The sequence below is a fragment of the Dermacentor silvarum genome, chromosome 3 (genome assembly GCF_013339745.2).
Source record: "Dermacentor silvarum isolate Dsil-2018 chromosome 3, BIME_Dsil_1.4, whole genome shotgun sequence".
NCBI lineage: Eukaryota > Metazoa > Arthropoda > Arachnida > Ixodida > Ixodidae > Dermacentor > Dermacentor silvarum.
The window spans coordinates 179847095-179869227 of NC_051156.1; the positions used below are offsets into that span (position 1 = coordinate 179847095).

Consider the following 22133-nt stretch of genomic DNA (forward strand, 5'->3'; position numbering starts at 1 on the left):
TACATGGAGCGAACTTTCTCGACGAACTTCACGCGTCAAGTAACGACGCGGCGACACGACGCAGGATGTTTGCTGTGTTGCAATACATGCGGCGAACGCCGCCGCGCGTTGGCCGCCGTGTTGGCGGCGGTCCCGGCCGCCCGCTTCGAACTGAATTTGGCGTTGTCCTTGTAGAATTCACTTAGTTGGAAGCAAATGACTGCGTAAACGGCTTTCGCTTAGTCTCAGGCCGCTTCGACGACAGAGTATTATGGATAACCTTGAGTAGTTTTCGAGATCGCTTCTCGTTTCGAACGCGTCTAAGCCTAGCGAAAGAAATATCCGATGCCAACGCCATCTATCGGGGAAGTCGGGAGATAGGCATGACGACAGCATGTGGCCTCTGAGATCAGAAGATTTCTGTTGAAGGTTGTTGTAGAGAGCTTGCACTGCTTGTCTGTTTCCTCGCAGATCAGCGGATATGGGATGTACAAATACAACGCGATTCCTGAGAGATCATACTAGGAACTACTCAATCGGTGCAGAGACATGCAGACACGGCAACACCAACGCGATTGCAGACGACGCGAAAAGGCGCGCGCGCGCGAAACACCAGCATGCATTGCGACCGGAACTAGTGCCTCCTGATTGGCTGTCGTCCACCGCTGCGCGCTAGACGCTTCCGGCGGCGGCGTTCGCCCGACGAAAATGTTTGGACAGGCAGATCGGCTGCGGACGGCAAATTTCTTGACGCCGGCCGTCGGACGTTCGCCGCCCGACGAAGTTCTTCGCTCGGACGCCGGTTATTCGCTCCATGTATTCCGGCCTTAACGCGCACCGACAGTGAACGCTTCGGTGGTCTCAGTACTACGACGCCTCGATGCCAGCATTCGAAGGGACGCTGGCATCAAGAAGCACTACCAACGCCACCTAGGTGGCGTTCACCGTACTCAGCACAGCGGAGCGTGGCCTCCGCAATTAGCTCTGAAAATGTTTCTGAAGTTGATCGCGGAGGCTGCAATTACGACGCGCTGTACGCGCTGATTTGACTCGGTGACGATTCAGTTACGTGCTTTGTCTTGCGCGTTGTATTAGTGTGTCAGTTACGTGCTTCGTCTTTCGCGTTGTGCTAGCGTGTGCAGCGTAGTGCAGCTTCCATATGCACGACGGTTGCTCATGGTCATCGACGTTGGTAGTCGTGATGGAGGAGACGTGCCACCAGGCGTCAGCGTGGGTGCATCAACGCCTAAGGGCGCTTTAGCCACAAAACACCAATAGACATTATATATCAATGTGCAATAAACATTACACTACTTCTGTGAAGACACGTTTCACTTTCGTGTTCTATACCGATTCCTATATAAGAGGGATCAACCACATTTTTTTGAATTGTTGGCTGCTCACGTTATTGTAACCTAATACCCATAGCCCTGTCAGTTCCCCATGATTCTCCTCAAAATCAAGGGAATAAGCGTGATTGCATTCGTGGCAAGCGCTGTCGGGTTTCTTGATCTCCTGGGGCGAGTGTCGCTCGAAGAAATGAGGTCTGCACTAAGGAAACGAGTGCATTTAGCAGCGGCTATACAGTGACACGAGCCGTCAACATTGTGAAGTAGGAGAACGACATTTTTTTCCCTTTATTCCGATGGAGCTTTCGAGCACCGTAACGTGTCACGGTGGCCCAAGTGCGCGATAAAGTATGTACCACTGGTTATATATTACTTTATCTGCCCTGAGCACATATGACAGTGACGACAGCGGAGCGAAAAGTATGCGGTACGCGATGGCGAACAAAAAATTCCTCGATTAAGTTTGACTGCCGGCTTCAAGCAAGCGTATTTGCGTAGAAGCAGATTGAAGATAATTGTAGCTTTGGGACCTTGTAAAAGGGCTCACTTCCCGATATTTCTTTGTTTCAGCTCTTTTATTTTTGCGTTTCCTTTCTTGCTCGCGTACACCCCAGCAGGATATACTTTCCCAACGACCCTCAGGGCGGTGGTTGTAACAAAATGATCAGAATCTAAATAAATAATGCAAGAACGTGGTTACAAAGAATGCGACCCCTGGTGCCAATATCTCGATGAACAGCGAACTAGCCTGTAGGGCGCTCAAATTGCTCCCAGAGAGAACAGGGGGTTACCATGCTCTTCTAGCATCTGAGGTCCTACCCCGGGGACTCGAAATCTGGCGTGTTAACACTCTCATTACGATGCGCGTATACGCCTGGGTTGTGACCGCGAGAAAACGCGGTACGTACATATGTGACCGGTGCGCACTGAGCCCTGCGGGCTGCGCCTGCGCTGCAGCCACCGCTCGGCTGGCCGCCAAGCGGACCTAACGAGGCATCAAGTCCGCCACGAAGGCTAAGTAGAAACAAAAAAGAACAGAGCGGTACACGATGTCCGAGTGCTGCTAAAAGAACGGAACGGCGGCGTTGAGCTCGAAGCTTGGCTGTGCGTGTGTTTGAGGGAAAGGGATGGGGGAGGGGGAGCGAGCGAGGATGAGAACGTTGAATCGAAAGACGCTTTCGTCCCTCGGCATCAAAATATGCGCACGAACGACCGATGCGGGTAACAAGGCGTATCCGCAATAGCGAACTAAAAGCGCGCCCAAGGGCATCGCACTGCCACGTGAGGTTAAAGAGAATGAAAAAAGAAAAGAAAGAAGTGAATGAAGTAAGGAAGGGAAACAACTAATATTGCCCTAGGCGATGTCTAGTTAGTGTGCGTATAGCTACACTAAGCACATTAGCTTTCTAGGAAAAATATCTAGGAAAAAAATAAGTAGAGAAACAAGGATTGGAGCGGGCCTATACAGTGTTTTCTTTTACGCGTCTGTTGTTCTTATTTGAGGGACGCTAGTGCTTGTTGAGAAGAGGCGTGTAGCAGCCCCACCTCTATGTTGGACAAGGAAGAACCTTGGCAGTATCTAAGACAGAAAATGGCAAAACGCACGAAGGAAAGAAATGTACGAAGCTTCGTCCAGCGAACAGGGAACACGCGGCTATGAGAAGAAAACGGAAAATTACAGTACACGCGCAAATAAAGAGCAGATTATACGAAAACAAGGGTATAAAGACAAAAAAAAATAGAGAACTTCAGAAGGGGGACCTTACGCAGCGTCTTGGTTGCATCACGGCCTGCGGTGTCCGAAAGTGACGGGCGACAGCTGTTCACGACGGCCTCACCTTCGGTCGTGGCGCGCGTTAAAAACCGCTGATTTCGCGCGCCGCTGATGCAGCAGGCTCGCGTCTGCAGAAGGCAGAGAAGGGGAAGTAAGGCGTCCGCTAGAGGGCCTCGCGTTGTTGTCGCCGCGTTTATCTGTGTTCTCGCTTCTTCTCGTTTGCTCTCCTTTCTTGGAACACCGGGCAAAATGATGTCTTGAGTTCTGCGGTCGGGGAAAAAAGGCCACTTAAACTCTCTGCGACACCTTACGCCGACTAAGCTATTTTTCCAGAGTCGTTGTCAAGTAAGGGTAGCGTGACAGGCAGGAACGAAGAAGTAAACGCGAACACATTTAGCGCAAGAAAAAAAGAGAGAGAGAAATAGAAGAAGGAAAGAAACATACGGGGACAACGGCGAGAAGACACAAACACCTTCTTCCAAATTAGTTTAATTTTACGCGCACTGAACGCAGACACGCAGTTAATTAAGAACAAGGAATGCGCACAGCTGACACCCTTTCGGTCGAGCAATATAGGCAGTCTTCTAGCCACGACCTCATTCAAGTTGTGCTAATTCTGTATCAGCCATTTGAAGATATAAGGCGCCTCAGCACATACTCCCGTTAGAATTTTGTTTTATTTTTTGATAAAGCGCGCGTATGCAGCAAATATTAACTCAATGGAGGCTGTAATAAAGACTAAGTGGAACACCCAGCAATGACAAATGTCAGCAAGGAAAAAAAAAGAGAGAAGAACGAGTAGTATAGGAAGAAGGCGATAAGGTAGACGAGAATAAAACACCACAAATGTAACTAAATTCGATCTGCACCTACTAGCCTAAGCGTCAATATTGCTACAGCATATTTCCTCAGTACGCTCCTACGATATTTCTTTGCTGTTTCACCATTATTGCTTATTAGTAGATGCCTTTCTTTATTACATTTATTTCTATCATGACCGACGCAGAAAATGTGGAACTCACGGTACACGACCAGTCATGTAGCCATTCATTGCCTCTCACTTTTTTTTTTTTTTACTATTTTTGTCTTCTGATCAGCAGGTGAACGTGCTTAGTTCCACGGTCCGAACACACACGCAAAAGATTGCTCTCGTATATCTAGTACCGATACGGATGTCTAGTACGATGTTAGTACTGTATCTGAGCGGTACCTTTTACCGCGAGAAAAACCACAGATTGCAGGTCTCGTCGGAACGTGAGACAGGCACGTGACACGACTTCCCACCGCCTTCACAACGCCTTCACACCACTGAGAGCAATTTTTCGGACCTTCCGCGCGGCCATTTCAACTTGGGGTCCGCGCGCAACGCACTTTAACCGAGAAGCACGTTTAGGACATTTCGAGCTGTACTCACAGGAGACTTGGAGCAGACCAATCCGTTTGCTGGCGACTTGGAGTAGACCAAGTCCCCATTTTGCGTTGAGCTTTCTGCGTGCGCCGTCCAACGTATGGTGTTGCGAGCATTGCAATAATAACGATAAGAGCAAAAGAATCACACAAAGTCGGTATGGTTAGGCACGAGTTAACTTTGGAGCTACACTGGAGTCGGCGCACTCAACGGCAAGAAAATGTTCGCGTCGACAACTCAGAGTTTGGAAGGTGGGAGCGACTGCTAGGACCAAGATAAGGTAATCATGCTGGAAATGCGCGTCACAGCACTCAGTGGGCAAGAACATGACAGCCGGGCTCTTAGCCGCCCGGCCCCTCATTAAACCTTTACCAGGATATTAATAAGGCTTACGTGTGTACAGACCGCGGGTTCCCCACTTAATCTGCCATTTCAACTTCTTTGCACTCCAAAGGACAGTCCCAATGATCGCACTAAATGTGCCTCAGGGTTGTCGCCTTGATCCATGTACTTGGACCATGGACTAGGGCTGCCCGCGCGTCGCTCGCTGCGAAGACGCTTTTAACGGTTTCTGTGAATCTCTAGTCTCAACGATATAACTTGATTATTACTGCTGCGTTGTATTTGTATGCGTGTATTAAGTGCGGTATGCGCTGTATATATTATCTGTCTCGGGATTTTTATTGCGATAGCAATTATATGGACACTTGAACCGGATTTCTGCCGTCGGCGTCGCCGTCGTCGTCGCCGTCGCCGTGAGGTTCCCTATAGATAAAATCTTCGCCGCGCGCCGTATGCCCGAGAGGAAGCGTGCGGGGACGCGCGCTATCACGGAGAGCGAACGCACTCAATCTCCCACGCGCAAGCAAGGAAGCAGGAAGCCAGCGCCGGAGGGAGCAAGGGGGGGGGGGGGGGGGGGGCGCACTTCTCTGCCAACAACCGCGCTCGTCGCTCGCTCGCACCGTCTCTTATCTCCACACGGCTCTGACCTTTAAGCGCCGTGCATTCGCCGCTCAGTTTCCGTTGAAGCGATAGACCGCACGTACCTTCGCCCGCAGCGGCGTATGCTTGCTGCCAGCGATTTGACAGTCGTTGTCTGCTGTCATTCAGTGTGATCTCTTCGTGTTTGTGCGCGCTCACACCACGCTTGTTCATTCAGTTCGTAATAGTCGGGCCACATTTTCCAACGCACGCTACACACGCAATGCTGCCCGGATCGGCAGTGCAGCGCTACAGGTGTGTCCCTTCGCACGCGCTGCCCACGGGAAGCGCTTCTCATCAACACCACCGTTTCACACGCGCCTTCTCGTGGTCATCGAGTCTCTCTTCATGTCGGTCTACTTACGCCGCAGCACACCTGCTTACTTAATCAGCTCATGTTTACTACAATTCATATTGCTACCAAAGCCGCTCACCTTACTTCGTATGACATTGCTGTGTTGCTATCGCATTCATTGCTTCGCCCTTAGGGCGAAACTGTGACATTTTTTTGAAAGAAAGCGAACAAACAAACAAGAAAACACGACAATGGTTTTACTGACGAGCATCTCCGCAGAGATGGGCAACAAAAGTTGGAGAGAGTGAGGGGAGAGGCGTCTGGCTGAGGCTCCTGGCTTTGAACTCTGGGGCCAATTCAAACAGCAGCGTTTCGTCGTGAAACCCGTGGCGAGCAGTTTATCTCGGCGCACAACCAACTTGAAATTTTTTTGACGCGAAAAATGCGCGAGACGCAATAGAACGATTACTCTTCTCACGATGGGCGGTCGTGGCGTTCGCCAGCAAGCACGCCATACGTTTGGTGTGCGCCTCCCGTCGTGGCCCTATCGCCTAACCAACGATGTTCAATGCCTAACCCGAACAATGCGCAGGCGTATACGCGGCAAGTTATCGCGCACCGCAAGTAAGTTCGAAGACGCACTTTTAGAAGATGTACTCGATAATCTCGTTATAACAATAACAGGAAGGGGGGTAACGCTCGTTCATTAATCTCATTTTTAATTGAACAGCCCCATTGTCTACTCAGGCTCACGCACACTCCGGTCGGTCTCTGGAGAATGCCAGCGCTAAAATCGGCGAGGGTAAAAAGAAAAATGGAAAAAAAAAGGAATTTGTCGTATCCTCTGCTTATTTGGAAATCGGTGTTAAGCGAAGTTTTGTTTGATGCTCGTGCAAATGCTATAGTAAATGCTGTGCAAAAGTAACGCTAATGACGCAAACGCCCGACACGTGGTATGCGTGCAGTTGCACCCACTAAGCGGCTCATGCAACTTGTCTCTTACGGCGCAATATACCCCGTGGCCCAAGTTGTTGACTATTCGGCGAGACAGCGCCCGGAAAGTGGCAGCAAGGGGCAACGAAGATTCGCTTCGAAAGAAAAATAACGATATAGGAGTCTCTCCGTGTTTTTTGGCGTCGCTTCTGGCCCCGTCGCCCCCCCCCCCCCCCCCCTTAAAGTATTCAGAGAGGAGAACATCCTGCGCTCATGTAACGTTAGGCCCCTTGGCTACCTCATTAACTCTTCTAAATTACCGTCCCAGAAGGAACGACTGTTTGTTTTGTTTACGAGCCCGATTTCAGAGCGCTCTGAAAGAAACGTGCGTGGAGTTGCAACTCGCCTCTTCTTCGTCGGTGTGCGTGTGTGCTCATTCCTCTCCGTTCCTTTCTTTTTTTGTTTCGTGCAGGTCCGCTGGGAGACGCCACTGCGAGTCGACGCTACGCACCTCGTTCGAACGGTGAGTGGAGTTGGCGCGCCTGTGGGGGTTCTTTATGAGAGAGACACGAAAGAGAATTAGTTCCGATTGGGCCTGTTCTCGTATGTCTCCCCCCCCCTCCCCCTTTACTTGCTCCACCCCCCTTTTTTCTCTTGCTGTTGTTGTTGCTGCTGCCACTGCTTGTTATATTTATTTATTTATTTATTTATTTATTTATTTATTTATTTATTTATTTATTTATTTATTTATTTATTTATTTATTTATTTATTACCATGCGCATTAACCAAGCAGGCACAAAAGATGGTGGGTCGGTGCATGGACTCCGAAATCAGGTGGCGGGCGCTGCGCGTGCCGACCGATTTCTGAGGCAATGGTGGGGGTGCATGAAGCAATTCCTACAAAAGTTACTAGAGGCTAATCTGGCACTGCGATGGTTCAGCTACTGTGGGAAATATGGATTGTACATGGATTTGCCCTTATTTATGTGTGTGCGTATGCTTCAAACGTTATGGTAACTGTGTTTATTACGCTTTATATTTCTAAATTTCGAAGCAATCATTTTTTTTTCTATGCGGATGAAGCAAACTAGTCTCCGCGTACTGCGCAACGCCATTGCGAATTGCTGCCTTTATAACGCAATATTTCGTTGAAATTGATCGCTTTGCAATGTCACCAAAGCCGTCTGAAGCTAGTAGGATGACATTTTGACAAAACCATGTACTACCCACCATTTCCCATGCTGGCTACATAAACCGCCATACTTCCAGCTCACGTAAATGCTATGGCACTATAGGCTTCCTTGTAGTAATTTTTATAGGAACCTCTATGGGTGAGTAGGGGGTTTGCAAGGCGAGTTAATGAGAGATCGGAGTCCACTGAAAATTGAACATTCAGTGAAGGGTAAAAAAATTGTTATGTAGGATGGGTAACCGGTGGACCATTAAAGTTACAGAGTGGGTACAAAGCGAATGGAAGCGCAGTCGAGGACGGCAGAAAAATAGGCGGGGCGATGAAGTTAGGAAATTTGCAGGCGCAAGTTGGAATCAGCTACCACAAGACAGCGGTAATTGGAGATCGCAGGGAGAGGCCTTCGTCTTGCAGTGGTCATAAATATAGGCTGCTGCTGATGATGATACCGTTCGCTATGGAATGCATTCACCCTGGGATTAAATTACACTGCTGTAAAGTTGTGCTTGGGTGACGTTACCACCCGGATAATCATGCAGGCTTCTTCTCTCATATTGCTACACGCGTGTTGTGTTTGGCTGTTTGAACGAGGCGCGCGGGCGCCACCACACGAGAAAAGAGGAGGAAGAACGAACTGGGCTCGCGCTGTGAATCCAACCGCTCAGCGCTGCAACCGCTGTTGTAAATCTAATCTGTAAATAGTTGCTCGTCTAATTGACTCGTCCTTCGCGTAACAATATAAAGCAGGGCCCTCCTTGGACACAACAGAATAAGCGGTTTGCAAGGTAGAAGCAGGTCTCCATCGTGAATACAGTGGAGAGACACGCGCCAACTACGTTTGCCGCCGTGAACCAAACGTTTTCGGGGGCGAAGAACTTGACGCGGACGCGTAGACGAAGCTATCAGTCGCAATCGCCGCTCGTGCCAGAGATCGACGTGGATGGATTTTGTAGTTTCTGTCGTTTAGGACAATACATGTTTACTGCAGTTTAAAAAAATCGGGGGTAAGCTTTCGAGTGTGGCAACCGCCGGGAGCCCGGGCAACCACTTTTGGATGTACTACCTCGCTTAATTTCTGTTTACGGAGATACTTTTTGCAATATTTCAAACGGAAAGAACGAGAGCAAGCGCCGCGACATACGGTTGCACCGCATAAAGCGTGAGAAATTCACTCACACCAGTGACACCTGACTTTGAGAAGCAAGCGTTTCTACAACGTTAAAAAAAAAAAAAAAAAAAAAAAAAAACAAGCTTTGCATCAAGGGTTGTGCACCACTGAAGTGAAATGCTTGCGTAATTTACCTCAAGTCGCAGCTATGACGCGACTTTTTTTTTTCTTTTTTTTTACAACCTGAGTTTCGCAGTAGTGTTTATTTTTACTGTGTTTTGAAACGAGTCGCACGTTGCTCCCATTGTCTTATTACGCATGCATTTCCTGTACTACAGCCTCACGGGCTATTTAGACCCTCGTGGATGTCTATTGGTATGCGAATAAAGCAAAGGCAGAGCCACCGTTTAAGACGATGCGTGAAAGCACTTGATTTCTAATCAACTAATAGCACCTGCGTGGCACGGGTATCGGGTTCGGCTTCGTGTGTGAATTTCGTCGCGCTAACTGTTATTCATTATTTGCGCAGTGCGTGGAGAGCTTCGAGTAAACAACAGGTAACCCAGACAATGGTTTGACAAGCGCGATATGCGCGTCTGCCGGCGATGTATAAATGATTTAAACATTAGCAATGGCCCTTAATTAAGCATCGTGTAGCGCAATCTAGTACTCACCTCTTATGAATACATAACTTACCGGAGAGTTCGGAAAGGGCGGGGAGTTCGAGGGGCCGTATTATCGGCTGTCTCACTTCATGCAATTTGGCTGTCAGTTTACGATCCTACATACCTGTACAACTTTCTAGCATGCATCGCAGATGTAGTATGTCATCTTTCAATTAAAGGACAAAAAGAAATGTGCCGATTTGCGATAATATAAACCGCGGTAAGCGAAGCTACACAGCCGAGCTGCTACCGCCGGAGAGACGCGTTGGATCAAATCTGGCAACAACAGCACAATGTTGCCTGCGCGCGCTCTGACGGTTGCGGTACTTTCCAGGTTCCAGTGACTTTAGGAATATATGGCCTTCCAAACGGAGGCGCTAGATGCACGCAGCCAATAGTAGCCCCAGGAACACCCTGGAGCTACTGTCGACGATGTTTTCCCCCATGTTTACAATGGTCAAAGTTACCGCTGAGTGAACGCGTTCCAGCAGACGATACGTGCCCAGTAATAGCCAGAGTAACAGAAAATGCAAAATATAAGAGGCGTACTAACGCAGAAATGAAGAAAAGGGAAATGTCGTTAACAATTATATAGTGCTTTCTGCTTAAGTTACCAGCTGTACAACTGTTATGTTTTCTCTTCTCGTGCGTCAAAGGGGTGACATTGTTTTTATTGTTGTTGTCCCCTCGAATTCACTTGTTTACACAGCCGGAGGTGACGTAGAATATAGCCGCACACAACGATCCGGAGCGCTGGACGAGAAGCCTCACGTGGTGCACCCAGTGTCAAAAGGTGCGTCATTGCTTTTTTTTTTTTTTTTTTTTTTTTTTTTGTGCATGTGCTGGAGATGATAGAATCAATCATGAGCTCTAGCCATTTATTCATTTGTTCGTATGTATAGAATAAAAAAATATGCATTTAAGATGGCCGCACTGAAAGAAAAAGAATGGAAACTATATTTTAAAAGAGAGAGAGAGACAGAGAAAAACTAGAAAAAAGAAAAAAAAACGAGAAGCTTGAACGCATTTGGTCACGTTCGTTGAGTTGTTTAGCCGATTCAAAAAGCGTTGGCGGTTGACCTGAGCATCTCACCAGTGCCGAGTCATCTTACGCTTCTGTATAAATATTGTCAGAAAATATTAGAAAGCAGCGTTCTCAAATTTTTTGTCAAAAAAAGAAAAAAAGAAAACATAAGAGAGTACACCGTTTATGCTAAAGCAGCAAGAACTGCCAGCAGCTTCTCCTCTATTTACAAAGATACAATGAACGCTGAAAAAAGATACTCCACTTTAACGTGCTAGACTGGTGTTCAGCCATGCTGTCACTGTTGCGCGAAGTTGATTTTCCGGTAATTAATCTAGATCCACGGTAATTTTTTTCTCTTTGTGCTACGCTGAAGATCCTACGGCGAATATACCTGAAAAGGAGCAAGTCATCAACAAGCCGAATGAAGGTAACAAGAATTTATTCTCCGCGCACGCGCACACACACACTTTTCAATTAATTTTCTCGGTACATGGCGTCTAATTTAGCTCTACACGAACAGCTGTCAGCAGCCGCTCAAAAAAATATCCATTTATTTCTTAAACTGAACTTTTAATGATCGCATGCTCGGTTACTTTTAGAAAAAAATTAAGCTCTTGCAAAAGAAAGAGTGAAAGAAAAAATCGCCCGCAAGTCCTCAGTGCGCGAAAAATTTCGCAAAAGAAACCATGTCTTCCCGTTACCCTCTGGAGGACTAGCGCTCATTTGGCCATAACGTACAATGCACGCAGCTGCGTGCTATGTAATACTTAAATTTAAAAATGGACAGTCGCCAGCACCATTAAAGAAGGCATATGTTGCATGCCTCGGCTTCCCGCACCAGTCCGACCGCCTCTGTATAAAAACATAAGAGCCCTCAAACTGTACCGGAGTGCCTCGAGTTTAAGACTGTAGCATGCTAGAGAAAAATGTGGCGGTGGATTTTGTGTGCGCAGCCGCTGTGGCTGGTAAGCCATCATGGAAAAGATGTGCAGTGGATGCACTTGTTCGAGCTCCGACCTTCTGTTTCACGGCGTCGGGTTGGCTTCCTTTTGCAAACTTTCTTGAAACTAATTGGTCCTCGCGAATTCTTTGTATGGAAATTATTCGTCCCCATTTAGCCTTGCATTTGCACCGTACTACTGTTTACAGAACATTAAGAACAAAAAAAAAAACGTTCCTTGAATTACTACCAATAGTTGTCTACGGTGAGCGTTACTGACCAAACGTGATGTAAATTTAACCACGAGGGTACTACCCAGAGATAGAGAGGAGAGGAAAAAAAAGAGGGAAAGACAGGGAGGTTAGTCACTGTGAGTACCGGATGGCTACGCTGTGCTGGGGAAAGAGGTAAAAGGAATAAAAGGCGATAGAAGTGATAAAAATAAAGAGAGAAAAAATTCACTCAATAACGCGATGCAATACTCCACAACTTTAAAAGTCGGTCGCACGATCGGTCGCAAGTATCTGAGCAGCGCATTTAAGGCCTTAAGTTCCGAGACCGAAACAAGAAATTCAGGGAGGTCAACTAGATAAGCGTCTGGTTTGCTACCCCATACACCGGGTGTAAGGAAAATGAGGAAATAGAGGAAAAGAGAGATAAAGAGGAGGGGTGGAGGGCTGAATACTGCGTACAGACAAGAAGGCGCACAACAGGGCTACAAACGGCTACTCAGGCCGATGCAGCTGGAAAACTAGACCAGGACGCGAATAGCCGTTTGCGCCAGCGACGGATGTCGCCAAGGCCCACCAATTTTCGTTTCAGGAAATGTTCTGGATTCCATCCTGTTTAGAGCTGTCTTGGGAGAGATGCGCTGGACGTGGTACTGAGAGGATGTGCGCAAGAGATGCCCGAGGGTTTCTTAGCCCCCGCAGTAATGGAGCGTTAGTCTATCGGTCGTTGCAAAACAGTAAGAATAGGTGTTCGGAAATGTTAACTTTTGGACATGCGTGGTAGCGCAATGTTACATCGCAGCGGGAAACGCTAGCTGGCACTTGCGGTCGTAACAAAGGGTCCAGAACACGCAGCCTGCCCCCCCCCCCCTCAAAAAAAAAAAAGAACGCTCAGAGGACTCCACAAAGCGTGTGTCATTTTGCAACGAAGCAAAGTTAACTTTCTTGCAGCATCCGTTTTCGCCAAATAAACTGGAAGCGTCTGCAGAAGAATCGAAAGCTCGCTGGTAAAGTTTCGGAATAGAGTCGACTCCCGTTAATTCGACCCTGCAGTAGCGCAATGTTTGGTCGAATTATCCAAAAAGCCGAATTAACAAATGACGGCAAAATTAACGAATTGAAATCTTTTTTTTTTATTGTCTGAAGCAGTATGTCGTCGTCGACGACAACTTCAAATACAGTGTTACAATGACTCTACATGCCATCGTCGGTGCGCGGCCCAGTGTCCTCAGCGCTAAGAAATCCGCAAAAAAGACATCGCCCGGGATACAGCAACAGTCGGCCTCATCACTGCAGGACACGTTGCTGCCGTCACCTTCGTCGCCTATGGAAGCAGCAGCGCCGTCTGCTGAACTTCTTGCTTTCAAACATTTAGTAACCGCTACGCGCATAACGGGACGCCGGTGGCTGTCCAACTAACCGAAGCGGCATATTTCTAGTTTAAGCTAAACGCGTTTTTTCTACAATAGCAATGTATGCTTTCTCGCCAGCAATTCCAGTGCGTCCGAATTAATCAAAATATCTAATATATAAATATATTATTCTGCTGCCTATTAATCATCCATCATGGTACAAAACCTTAGCGTCATGCAGCATGGTTGACGCTCTACTTATGCTTGTGTCTGTATTCTTCTTTATATGATATGCCTCGACGGCCAGCCGCACACACCTATTTTTACTGTTATACAAGATCTTTTTTTTTTTTCCAACATAGACCTGCACCCACACTGATGACAGCGTGAAGGCAAAAAGCGCAAAGGGAGGTTTACGCTGAGCGACTTTTCATGCTGAACGTAGTTTTCATGCTCACTTGATCTAGCATTAACGCAACGCTGCGTTTGCCCTGTGTAACCCCCATATTCAGAAATGCGCCTTAACTTTAAGACCTTGGTTAAGATAACGCCTGACTTGAACGCTCCAAAGAAAAGGCAGTGCATATCTTGGGCACGTTCACGCCAGGCGTTGCAATTCAAGCATGAGCTTCAAGTTAAGGAGCATTTCTGAATACGGGGCAATGACATTCCGCGCGTGGTCGGGTACTGGTAAACAACGCTGAGTGAACGTTGCACAAACGGCTTCTTGCGATTTATTTTACAAATTTTTTCTAGACACGTTCCGGCATTTTCTAGTTTCCTGTCCAACAAGGGACGTCGTTGCATTCCTTAAATATACACCGGACATCATGGCGACGGTGAAAATTCGCCTGGGATGTCTACAGAATTGCTATCGCAATAAAACAGAAATAAGGAAGGTTGCAAACCGTCAAAGCGAGCTTTGCCCCGGAAACACTCTTACTGTGGAGAAGCCAGCTCTCGCAAACAATTTTTAATGATATACGCACGCATGGACAACTTTCGAAACGCTTCGCTGGCTCCATAGGTATGCTACCGCCAGTAAAACAAGAAGCGTGGTTTTTAATGATCGCTTCGGCATCCGGGAAGCTTCACATGTTTTACCAGTGCTGTTGCAGCGGCAACACTATTTATTCCCAGAAATGAATCAACCATTCAGAAAAAAAGACAATAATGCATGAACATGGAACTTGTGTTGTGGTCCCCTTAAATATAAACTGTTCTTGGCAGCGTGTTCAAGCACACTATTATTGCAGTATACTTGAATGTTCCTGGATAGTACACTTTCACGTATCGCGGAGGAAGTAAGCCCGCCCAGACTACGCTTTTAGTGCCGTGCGCAAATGTCTACCTTCGTGAAGCGTACTCATGGACGTCTGCATTTTCAGGTTCCTTACGAGAGCCTCCAACAAGATACCAACTGCCGCAAACTGTCAGCTCACCAAGTAAGATAAAAGTGCCGTTTTCATGACTATCCTTATTGTTGTTGCCCAATGCATTCTTAGGTTCATAGGACGCCTCACTTCATCGCCATTGAACCATCATCACTCCCGTGCAAACTTGCTCACACTGATACTGAATAACGATACTCACAGTGTGAAACAGGATGCACTACTTTGGGTCTAGTAAAATCTACTGAAAGCTGCTGATGCGAACACGGCAGCGACTTCTGAAAAGAAAGAACACATAAAGTTATGCGTTTGTAAGACTACTCCATGCCAAGTTACATTCATCGTGTCCAATACAACCTACGTCACAGTCACATAAGATTACACGTGGCAGCTGTTCATAAAGGTAACATGTTGTTCTTTACGAAATAGCTACCATGACCCAAGGACGAACGATTGAAGCAGCCCACTTGTTTAGATCTGCACCTGTGCCCTTGCTCAATACATGCGGCTCTCTCGTGTGGTAAAACGTGAGTGCCTCCAATCACGTGTGATTTTACTGCGAAAGTCGTTGACTTGTTTCCCTCAAAAGAATCGGAATGGTAGCCGTGGATGTGTTTTCAGAACCTCCGGAACAAAACGATCCCAAGCCCCAGGTGGTGAACTTGAGTCACGAACCCGTCGACAACTTGGCCGAGAAGCCTCAGGTCCTCTTTGGCTCGGAGAGAGGTACGGTCAAGGCACGACCTGCGATCTCAGTTATCAGTAGTACATAAAGTAACACATTTTAGAGTTATTTGTTCAACATTCAACCTTCAAATAGAGTTTCTCAATCACTCAACTTCTTTATTTATATAAGCGTTGAAAAATTAGCACGTTCATGAGAAAATTGCCTAAAACGCAATCAATGAACTCTTGATTAGTTTATTCGAACCGTTACAGCACCGTACGAGAACCGAAAGATTTTTCGCCTACGCCCCCTTTTTTCAGATTCCATGCACAACACGGACGAAAAGACCCAAGTCGTCAATCCTCCAAACGGTTGATGCATTTTTTTGCTCATTCTCGAACTTTACTTTTACGGACAGCCAGGAAATTCACGAAAACTAAAATTAATATCCTGAGATTCTTGCGCTCGCAAATTCACAGAAATGCGTAATAAGCGCAGTTTTTCATGGCATCACAATTCAACACGTCGATGCACACTGAAGGCATTTTGCGTAGTCCTTCTTCAGCACGTTTATCCTTTTTTGCAAAATTTTCGATTATCACCTTTCATAAAAGTATATTAACTAGAGTACAGTGCCTCGGACAGGCTGTCCGACGTTTCGTTAGGTGAACCTATCTTTCCCAAAGATGGCCTTGTCAACATAGGGTGTTAGTTTTAGGGAGTTAAGTAGAGTTACGCCACGTGCTATCGCTGTCCGCTTTCCATTGCAGACAGCCGCCGCCGAACAAACCCGTTAAAATTAACACAACAAGGATGACATGACCGCCTTTGACAAAAATAGGTCCATCTATAGAAACGTCAGCCAGCCTCTGGGAGGCAGTTTATCCAGTTCGTGCGACCTTTATCACACAGTGCGTTTCTATCAGTCAACCCCCACCTTGACTGCGGACTTTTCATCCTTTAACCCCCTCCCAATAAGCCAAGAAAAAGGAATTAGCTTGTAATCGATCTTTGTTACAGATGAATCTCGCTGTTACATTTCCCCACCTTGACTAAGGTTAGCGTGCTGAGTTAACTACAGAAGGATACTTCAGAAGGCAAAATGCACAGAAAGAGCATGCTTCAGAAGTAGAACTACAGTTTAGCGCTCTCTCAGACGCCGCTACTGTTCCAACAGAGTCGGTGAAGAATCTCGGCGAGAAACCGCAAGTGGTCAATCCCGATGTGGACCCCGTACGAAACTACAAGGAAAAACCGAACACTCTCAAAGCAACCTATCCCGGTGAGCCGGCCTCAAGAGTGACTCTCAACAGCACCTTCTCCCGACGCCGCCGCAGACGAAAAATTATCGCGAAACAATCGACTGTTCGCGATGTAACGCTGCTGTTTACGCGGTGGCAAACAATAATAATAATAACAACAATGTCATATCGCGTAGTGAAACTGTGATGTAGGTAATATTGGACATAGCTACGACAACAAGTGACTACGCAACATTCGCGAGGTTTCTACAAATCTAAACCAGAGCACTTACAGGCTAAATAAACATTCTTCCAGCGGAAAAAAAAATAATAAGACACGAACGAGCAAAGAGGACGACAGGACACTGGGCTAGCTAGACCAACTGAGAGGCTATAGCGTCTGTCCTGTCTTCGCTAGACCGCATTTTTATCCGCTAGAACAATGTTTAGCACCAAACTAGAACCATAAGTGTCTCACGCTTACAAATTCCATCGCCGCCTCAGATTTTACGTAGGGAGCCTACTTGTACCTGATTTCACGGCGCTTCTTGCGCCATCTGTCGCAAGCGGGGCGACCTAGGCGCCGGTTTTTAGAAGCAGTCACAATTACAAGTGTTCTGCAGTAGTTTGCCTGAATGGCGACTCAATACTTTCGTTTTATATTCACCTCGCGTGACAACAGCAGCGTCGCTGAGTTGGTGCTCTGGTTTATATCATGGCATTATTTCATGCGCCTCATCTTCCTCATCGTCACGTCGCCCACAGCTCAAACAACTGGCCGTATATGTAAGACGCGAAACGTCTACCATAAATGCCAGAATAAATGAACTCCGTGGTTATTTTCTTTTTTAATTCTGCAAACCACTAAGTGTGTTATAAAAGGCCAGTATCTAAATACCATATTTCTCATTTTTATAAGCTTCCTCGCGCCATTCCTAAAAAAAAACGAATAAACGAAATTAGCTTAGATTTACCGACTCGGTGTCTCATACAGTTTACGTGGCGGACACATAATCGCTAGCCGCACGACCTGTGATTGACGCCGAAGTTGTGGCGCCTAGACAGCGCAATGACGGTATCGTAGAAGAAGCCTTCGGTCGAGGGGGAGCCCATAATGTATCGGCGGTTCGCGGAAGCAAGCGAATAAGGAGATCGAAGTGACCACCGAGATAGCGTGTACTGCAATAGAGGCTGGAGGATACGGCGTTGACACATCTTTTCTCTCTTGTACTTTGATCGAATATGCGGCCGTCTGGGCAGGACCTGAAATAAAGCCCCAGAATGTTTAATGTTAAAGTGGGCTTCTTTTTTTCTCTCTCTCTCTCTTTGGGGCGTGAAAGCAGTAAAGTAAGGAAGGACGTGGAAGCGATGCAGATGAGACGGAGTGAGAAAGCGCGATTTGTAATGCCTTTAAAATACCCCTGGGTGACAAATGACAGCGACTATCACGCTCAACTTTTTTTGCGTATGCGGGCGAGGTGGCACGGTTGGCGCGTCGGGCTCCATAAAAACCTAGTCTCGCAATTTCCCCGGCTTAAAAACGTTCATATAAAACGCCACGAAAAACGTAAAGCGCGCTGAAAAAAAAAATACCATAAGTGAGAAACCTGTTCGTTCAAAGCGCGAAAAAAAAAAGCGTTCAGGTCATTAATCTTGATGGCCGAGAAAAATCCTTTCTGTGTGGTCGTTCTACGTAGTTACCGGTTAAGAAACAACGAACTGCGTGAATGTGAAGGGTCCCGAGACGTTATTCTTCGCTCTGATTGCGTTGCGGTCCACAAAAGCGCCGCCGAAAAAGGTGGACGACCTAAGAAAAAAAATATCACAAACGAAACGACAACGAAAAATATAGCTCTTGTCTTCCAGTTCAGCGCTCCATATCTCAACAGGAAATCAGTAAACATTCATTATTAGGCGAACATAAAAGCAACGCATACAAGCGATCATTTTTTTCGTTTATTATTTTTGTCATTGCTTCGTATAGGAAGCCTGATTTATAGTCCTCGCCCGCAGGCTTACAGGGTCATCACAACGTCTTCGTTGTTCTGATGGGGGCCTCTGTCATGCATATAGTTTCGTGATCCAAAAACGCGGATTGACAATGCCGTTTCGTGTACTGAAATCTTGCAACTTATCCCCCTCCTTCGAAACAGATGTGGCGAGGAGCATAGACCGAAGGCTGGGCTCACCTATAAAAGGTAAGTTTTTCCGCGATCAGAGAAGGATAGTGAATTCTGCCCTGATCTGCTATTACTCTATGAGCATTCACGCCACTGCGTTTGTTTTATCCTTCTTCTTATTTGTTTCGGATGCCTCCTATAGCGTTTATTAGTAGTATGGCGTTAGATTGTGAACTGTGCTCCAATCTATTATTATTAGATTGGTTTGTCCTCGGCCTCTTCCTCTAGTGCGCTCGCCTGTAGATGAAGGCCTTACCGCCAACACCTATGGCCGTTAAGAATATCCCACGTTCTCAATATTTTCTTTTCAGTCTCATTTTGACTGTGTGTATTCCTTTTTACTTTCGTCCAATCTGCGCGCAGACACTTCGACAAAGATTCAGGAAAGACCACAGGTGCCTCCGAGAGTGCCCCTACCAGCAAGTAAGTACCAACGAGTGTTCGCAGGACGTCGCTAGAACAATTAGGAATGTCGATGAGGCTAACGTCCCCTTGTCGACAAGCTACCTTGTGGAAACGTTGGCTTCAGCGACATCACTTGTTCTATCACTGTTAATCACTCCAAGCCTCTATCCTCCTGTCTCTCGCTTTAGATCCACAAGGAAAGATACTATTGGCAAGGAGGTGTTTTGTTTATCATATTTTAAGATCCAAAATATGTTGATATACAGCATAGCAATAAAACTATGGTAGAAATAGAATCACACACGTTTAAATCAATGTTTTATGCATCTGCGAAGTGCATGAGAAAAAGAACAAGCTAAAAGGTGCCGTTTGTATTCGCACTGGAATTTTCGTAATCTGATTCACGGCATACTTTGAAAGAAAGAAAGAGAACTACGGAAACTTTTCTATCGATAACGATGAAAAAGAGAGAGAGAGAGAGAGAAAGAAATACGAGAGGGCGAATTATGTCAAATTGCGCAAGCAGGATTTCTTACGCATTTAACCTGGTCTAACCGATATAACAGTGCTTTCATTATCAGCACTGTTGAAGGTGAGAGATAGAAGGCCTCGATTATATTAGCGTGTATCCGGACACTGACAGGTTATTTACGAGTTAAGCGCGAGGTTCGCCTCTTGGTTAGGTTAGTCGCATGTTGGTTAGGTTGGATCGTTAGGTGGGCCGGCGCACATGATAATTCTTATATCGTCTAAAACGCAACACGGCTGCTGCAAACACCTGAAAATAGATAACACGGATGAATAGATGCTATCCGTCGTACACGGATATCAAGACGACGCAATTAAATTATTATGATTCTTTAATCACGTGAGAGTGTGCGTATGCTCACCACAATTCTGCGCGTTGCTCACAGAACCATGATATCGCATGTGTAAATTTGTTTTCACTTATCTTTTAGGCAAACAGCTCTCTCCTATTTCAGATCTACACTGTCGGTAGCGTCGTGGTATGCTGCATTGTCATTTCAACTGAGAACAAAAGTGAAAATCTATTTGCGATGACAAGAAAAAAATCTTGACTCATTACAAAAAAAAGAAAGATAGATATAACGAAGGCGACAATAACTTGAATAATTAGAGACGTTACAATTGCAAATTGTAACGTCTCTGGAGCATGTAGTAAAAACGTGAACTCGAAGTAGTGGGTTGTGTGAATCGCCGACGTCGCTTCTTTTGTTGAATGGCACTCCGTTGCGTTCTTAAACGAAAGAAAAAAGTGCATTACTATTAAACACCTTTTTTTTTCTCTCTCTCTCCACGTTCGATGAAATTCCCCAGCGAGATGCCCCCATCTCTTAACATTTGGATGTTTTGCTACCTACTACTGCGAGTGAAGTGAAATATCTGCTATGCCTGTCGTCTCTCAGAAGAAGTTGTCGACAGCAGACGCCTAACCCAATCAAAGCTTTCTAAATATATTGCATTACCGTTCAGCAGGGAACACGATATTTATAAATCTCTCAGGTTACAGTGTGAGTCGCTCTCGACAAAAGCTTTTCGAGCCTGACGATAATTGCATCTCATTCGCGCGTGTTGTCTAAGAGGTTTTAGTGGCTCGCAGTGCAGTAAACAAGGTTAAGCTTATTTTCCGTGACTGGATTACTCAGGCAAACAAATGAACAAACCAGCTCAATACCAACAAAGAAGCAAGCAATATACCCGCGTCTTATTGGTGCAGGCTCGCCTTCACGTCACTGACGAATAAAAGACAATAAAAAAAAATATTACCCGGCAGGGCACTAGCACATCGATTAAGTTAAAGACCGCACGTTCTCTTCGCATGAAGGGAGAGAAAACAAAGTGTTCGTATTTAACAGCATTACGCCGTAATGTAGCGAGAAATAATAAAATTAAGCAGCGCCATTAAGTTCTTCGTTCTGCTTCTTTCCTCTATCTCTCTCTCTATTTGGTCTGCTCGTCTCCTCAGCAACAACGAGAAAAGAACGACACCCATCGAAAGCGCAGCGAATAGTGTCACCTTTTCTCCATTTTCTTTTTTTCTTTCGCAGGGCCGTACGGCGAGCGTGACCCTGTTCCTCAAATTCCGGTGCCACCATCACGTAAGTTCATTTTGCACGCTAGAGCACAGATAAACTAATAAACGCGAAGTGCACTCAGCTCTGCTTTCCTGGGCCAGCCAAACTTTTTTTTTCCTCCAGGGCCGTGGCGACATGCTACCTTTTCACGAACCGTCGAGACGATGCTATACAATTGAGTCACGAAAAAACAAAATCTGCGAACACGCTGCGTCGACCCCAAGAGCAACACTATATAGTCGTGGCCTGCTTGTTCAGTGGCAATTAGAGGATGGAGAGCGATAACTCGGAGAAAGTTTGTATAGTGTGGCGGCCAGATGAAGGAGTGCAGTTGTCGCGAAACGCGCGCACGCGTTTAGGACGATGACGCTTTGTCTTTTCGTGGCACACACAAAGCCAGTGCATAATAGGGACGCGCGTCCTTGAACGTACTGTCACGTTGTTGCGACGATGAACGAAGTAAACACTGCCAAAAAGTGCGAGTGGAGAATTTCGCTCTCTATTTGGCCCAACTCCCGTGCCCCAGAAAAGAAAAAGCATGCAAAACTCGAATCATAACGATAGAGGCGAGCACAGTCGTCGGTCGTCGAATCTGAACTGACGCGGGGTAAAGTCTTATATCCGCTGTTTATAACCATGTATCACCGCATATCTCAGAGTAATCGCTGGTGTACTCGTTTACATTCGATGACGTGCAGTGCTCAGCGATTGAAACGAGAGATACTTACTCGGAGCGGGTGATCGCCGGCAATGTTTCGCGCCACCGTTGGGCGCTGGGGATGCCGATGTAAAGTGTGTGTGTTTGTTTTTTTCTCTCTGTCAAACGAAAGGCGATCGCCTTTGTAATGGATTGTGACAGCATTCGACCCACTCAGCGTTCACCAGCGGCGCGAAAAGGGCGGGTTGCCATGCGGTCCGAGTA

At 46.5% G+C, this 22133-nt stretch overlaps 1 protein-coding gene across 1 annotated transcript in view; it reads left to right on the plus strand.

The window, feature by feature from the left end:
* Window positions 1–22133, plus strand: part of LOC119446156 (mucin-2-like) — a 192220-nt gene that overhangs the window by 151097 nt on the left and 18990 nt on the right. The window contains exons 2-8 of the mRNA XM_049663953.1: window positions 7192–7242; window positions 10392–10475; window positions 11083–11136; window positions 14620–14676; window positions 18684–18728; window positions 19074–19133; window positions 21185–21235. Of these exons, the coding sequence (XP_049519910.1) occupies window positions 7192–7242; window positions 10392–10475; window positions 11083–11136; window positions 14620–14676; window positions 18684–18728; window positions 19074–19133; window positions 21185–21235 (402 nt within the window). The remainder of the gene's footprint in view (window positions 1–7191; window positions 7243–10391; window positions 10476–11082; window positions 11137–14619; window positions 14677–18683; window positions 18729–19073; window positions 19134–21184; window positions 21236–22133) is intronic.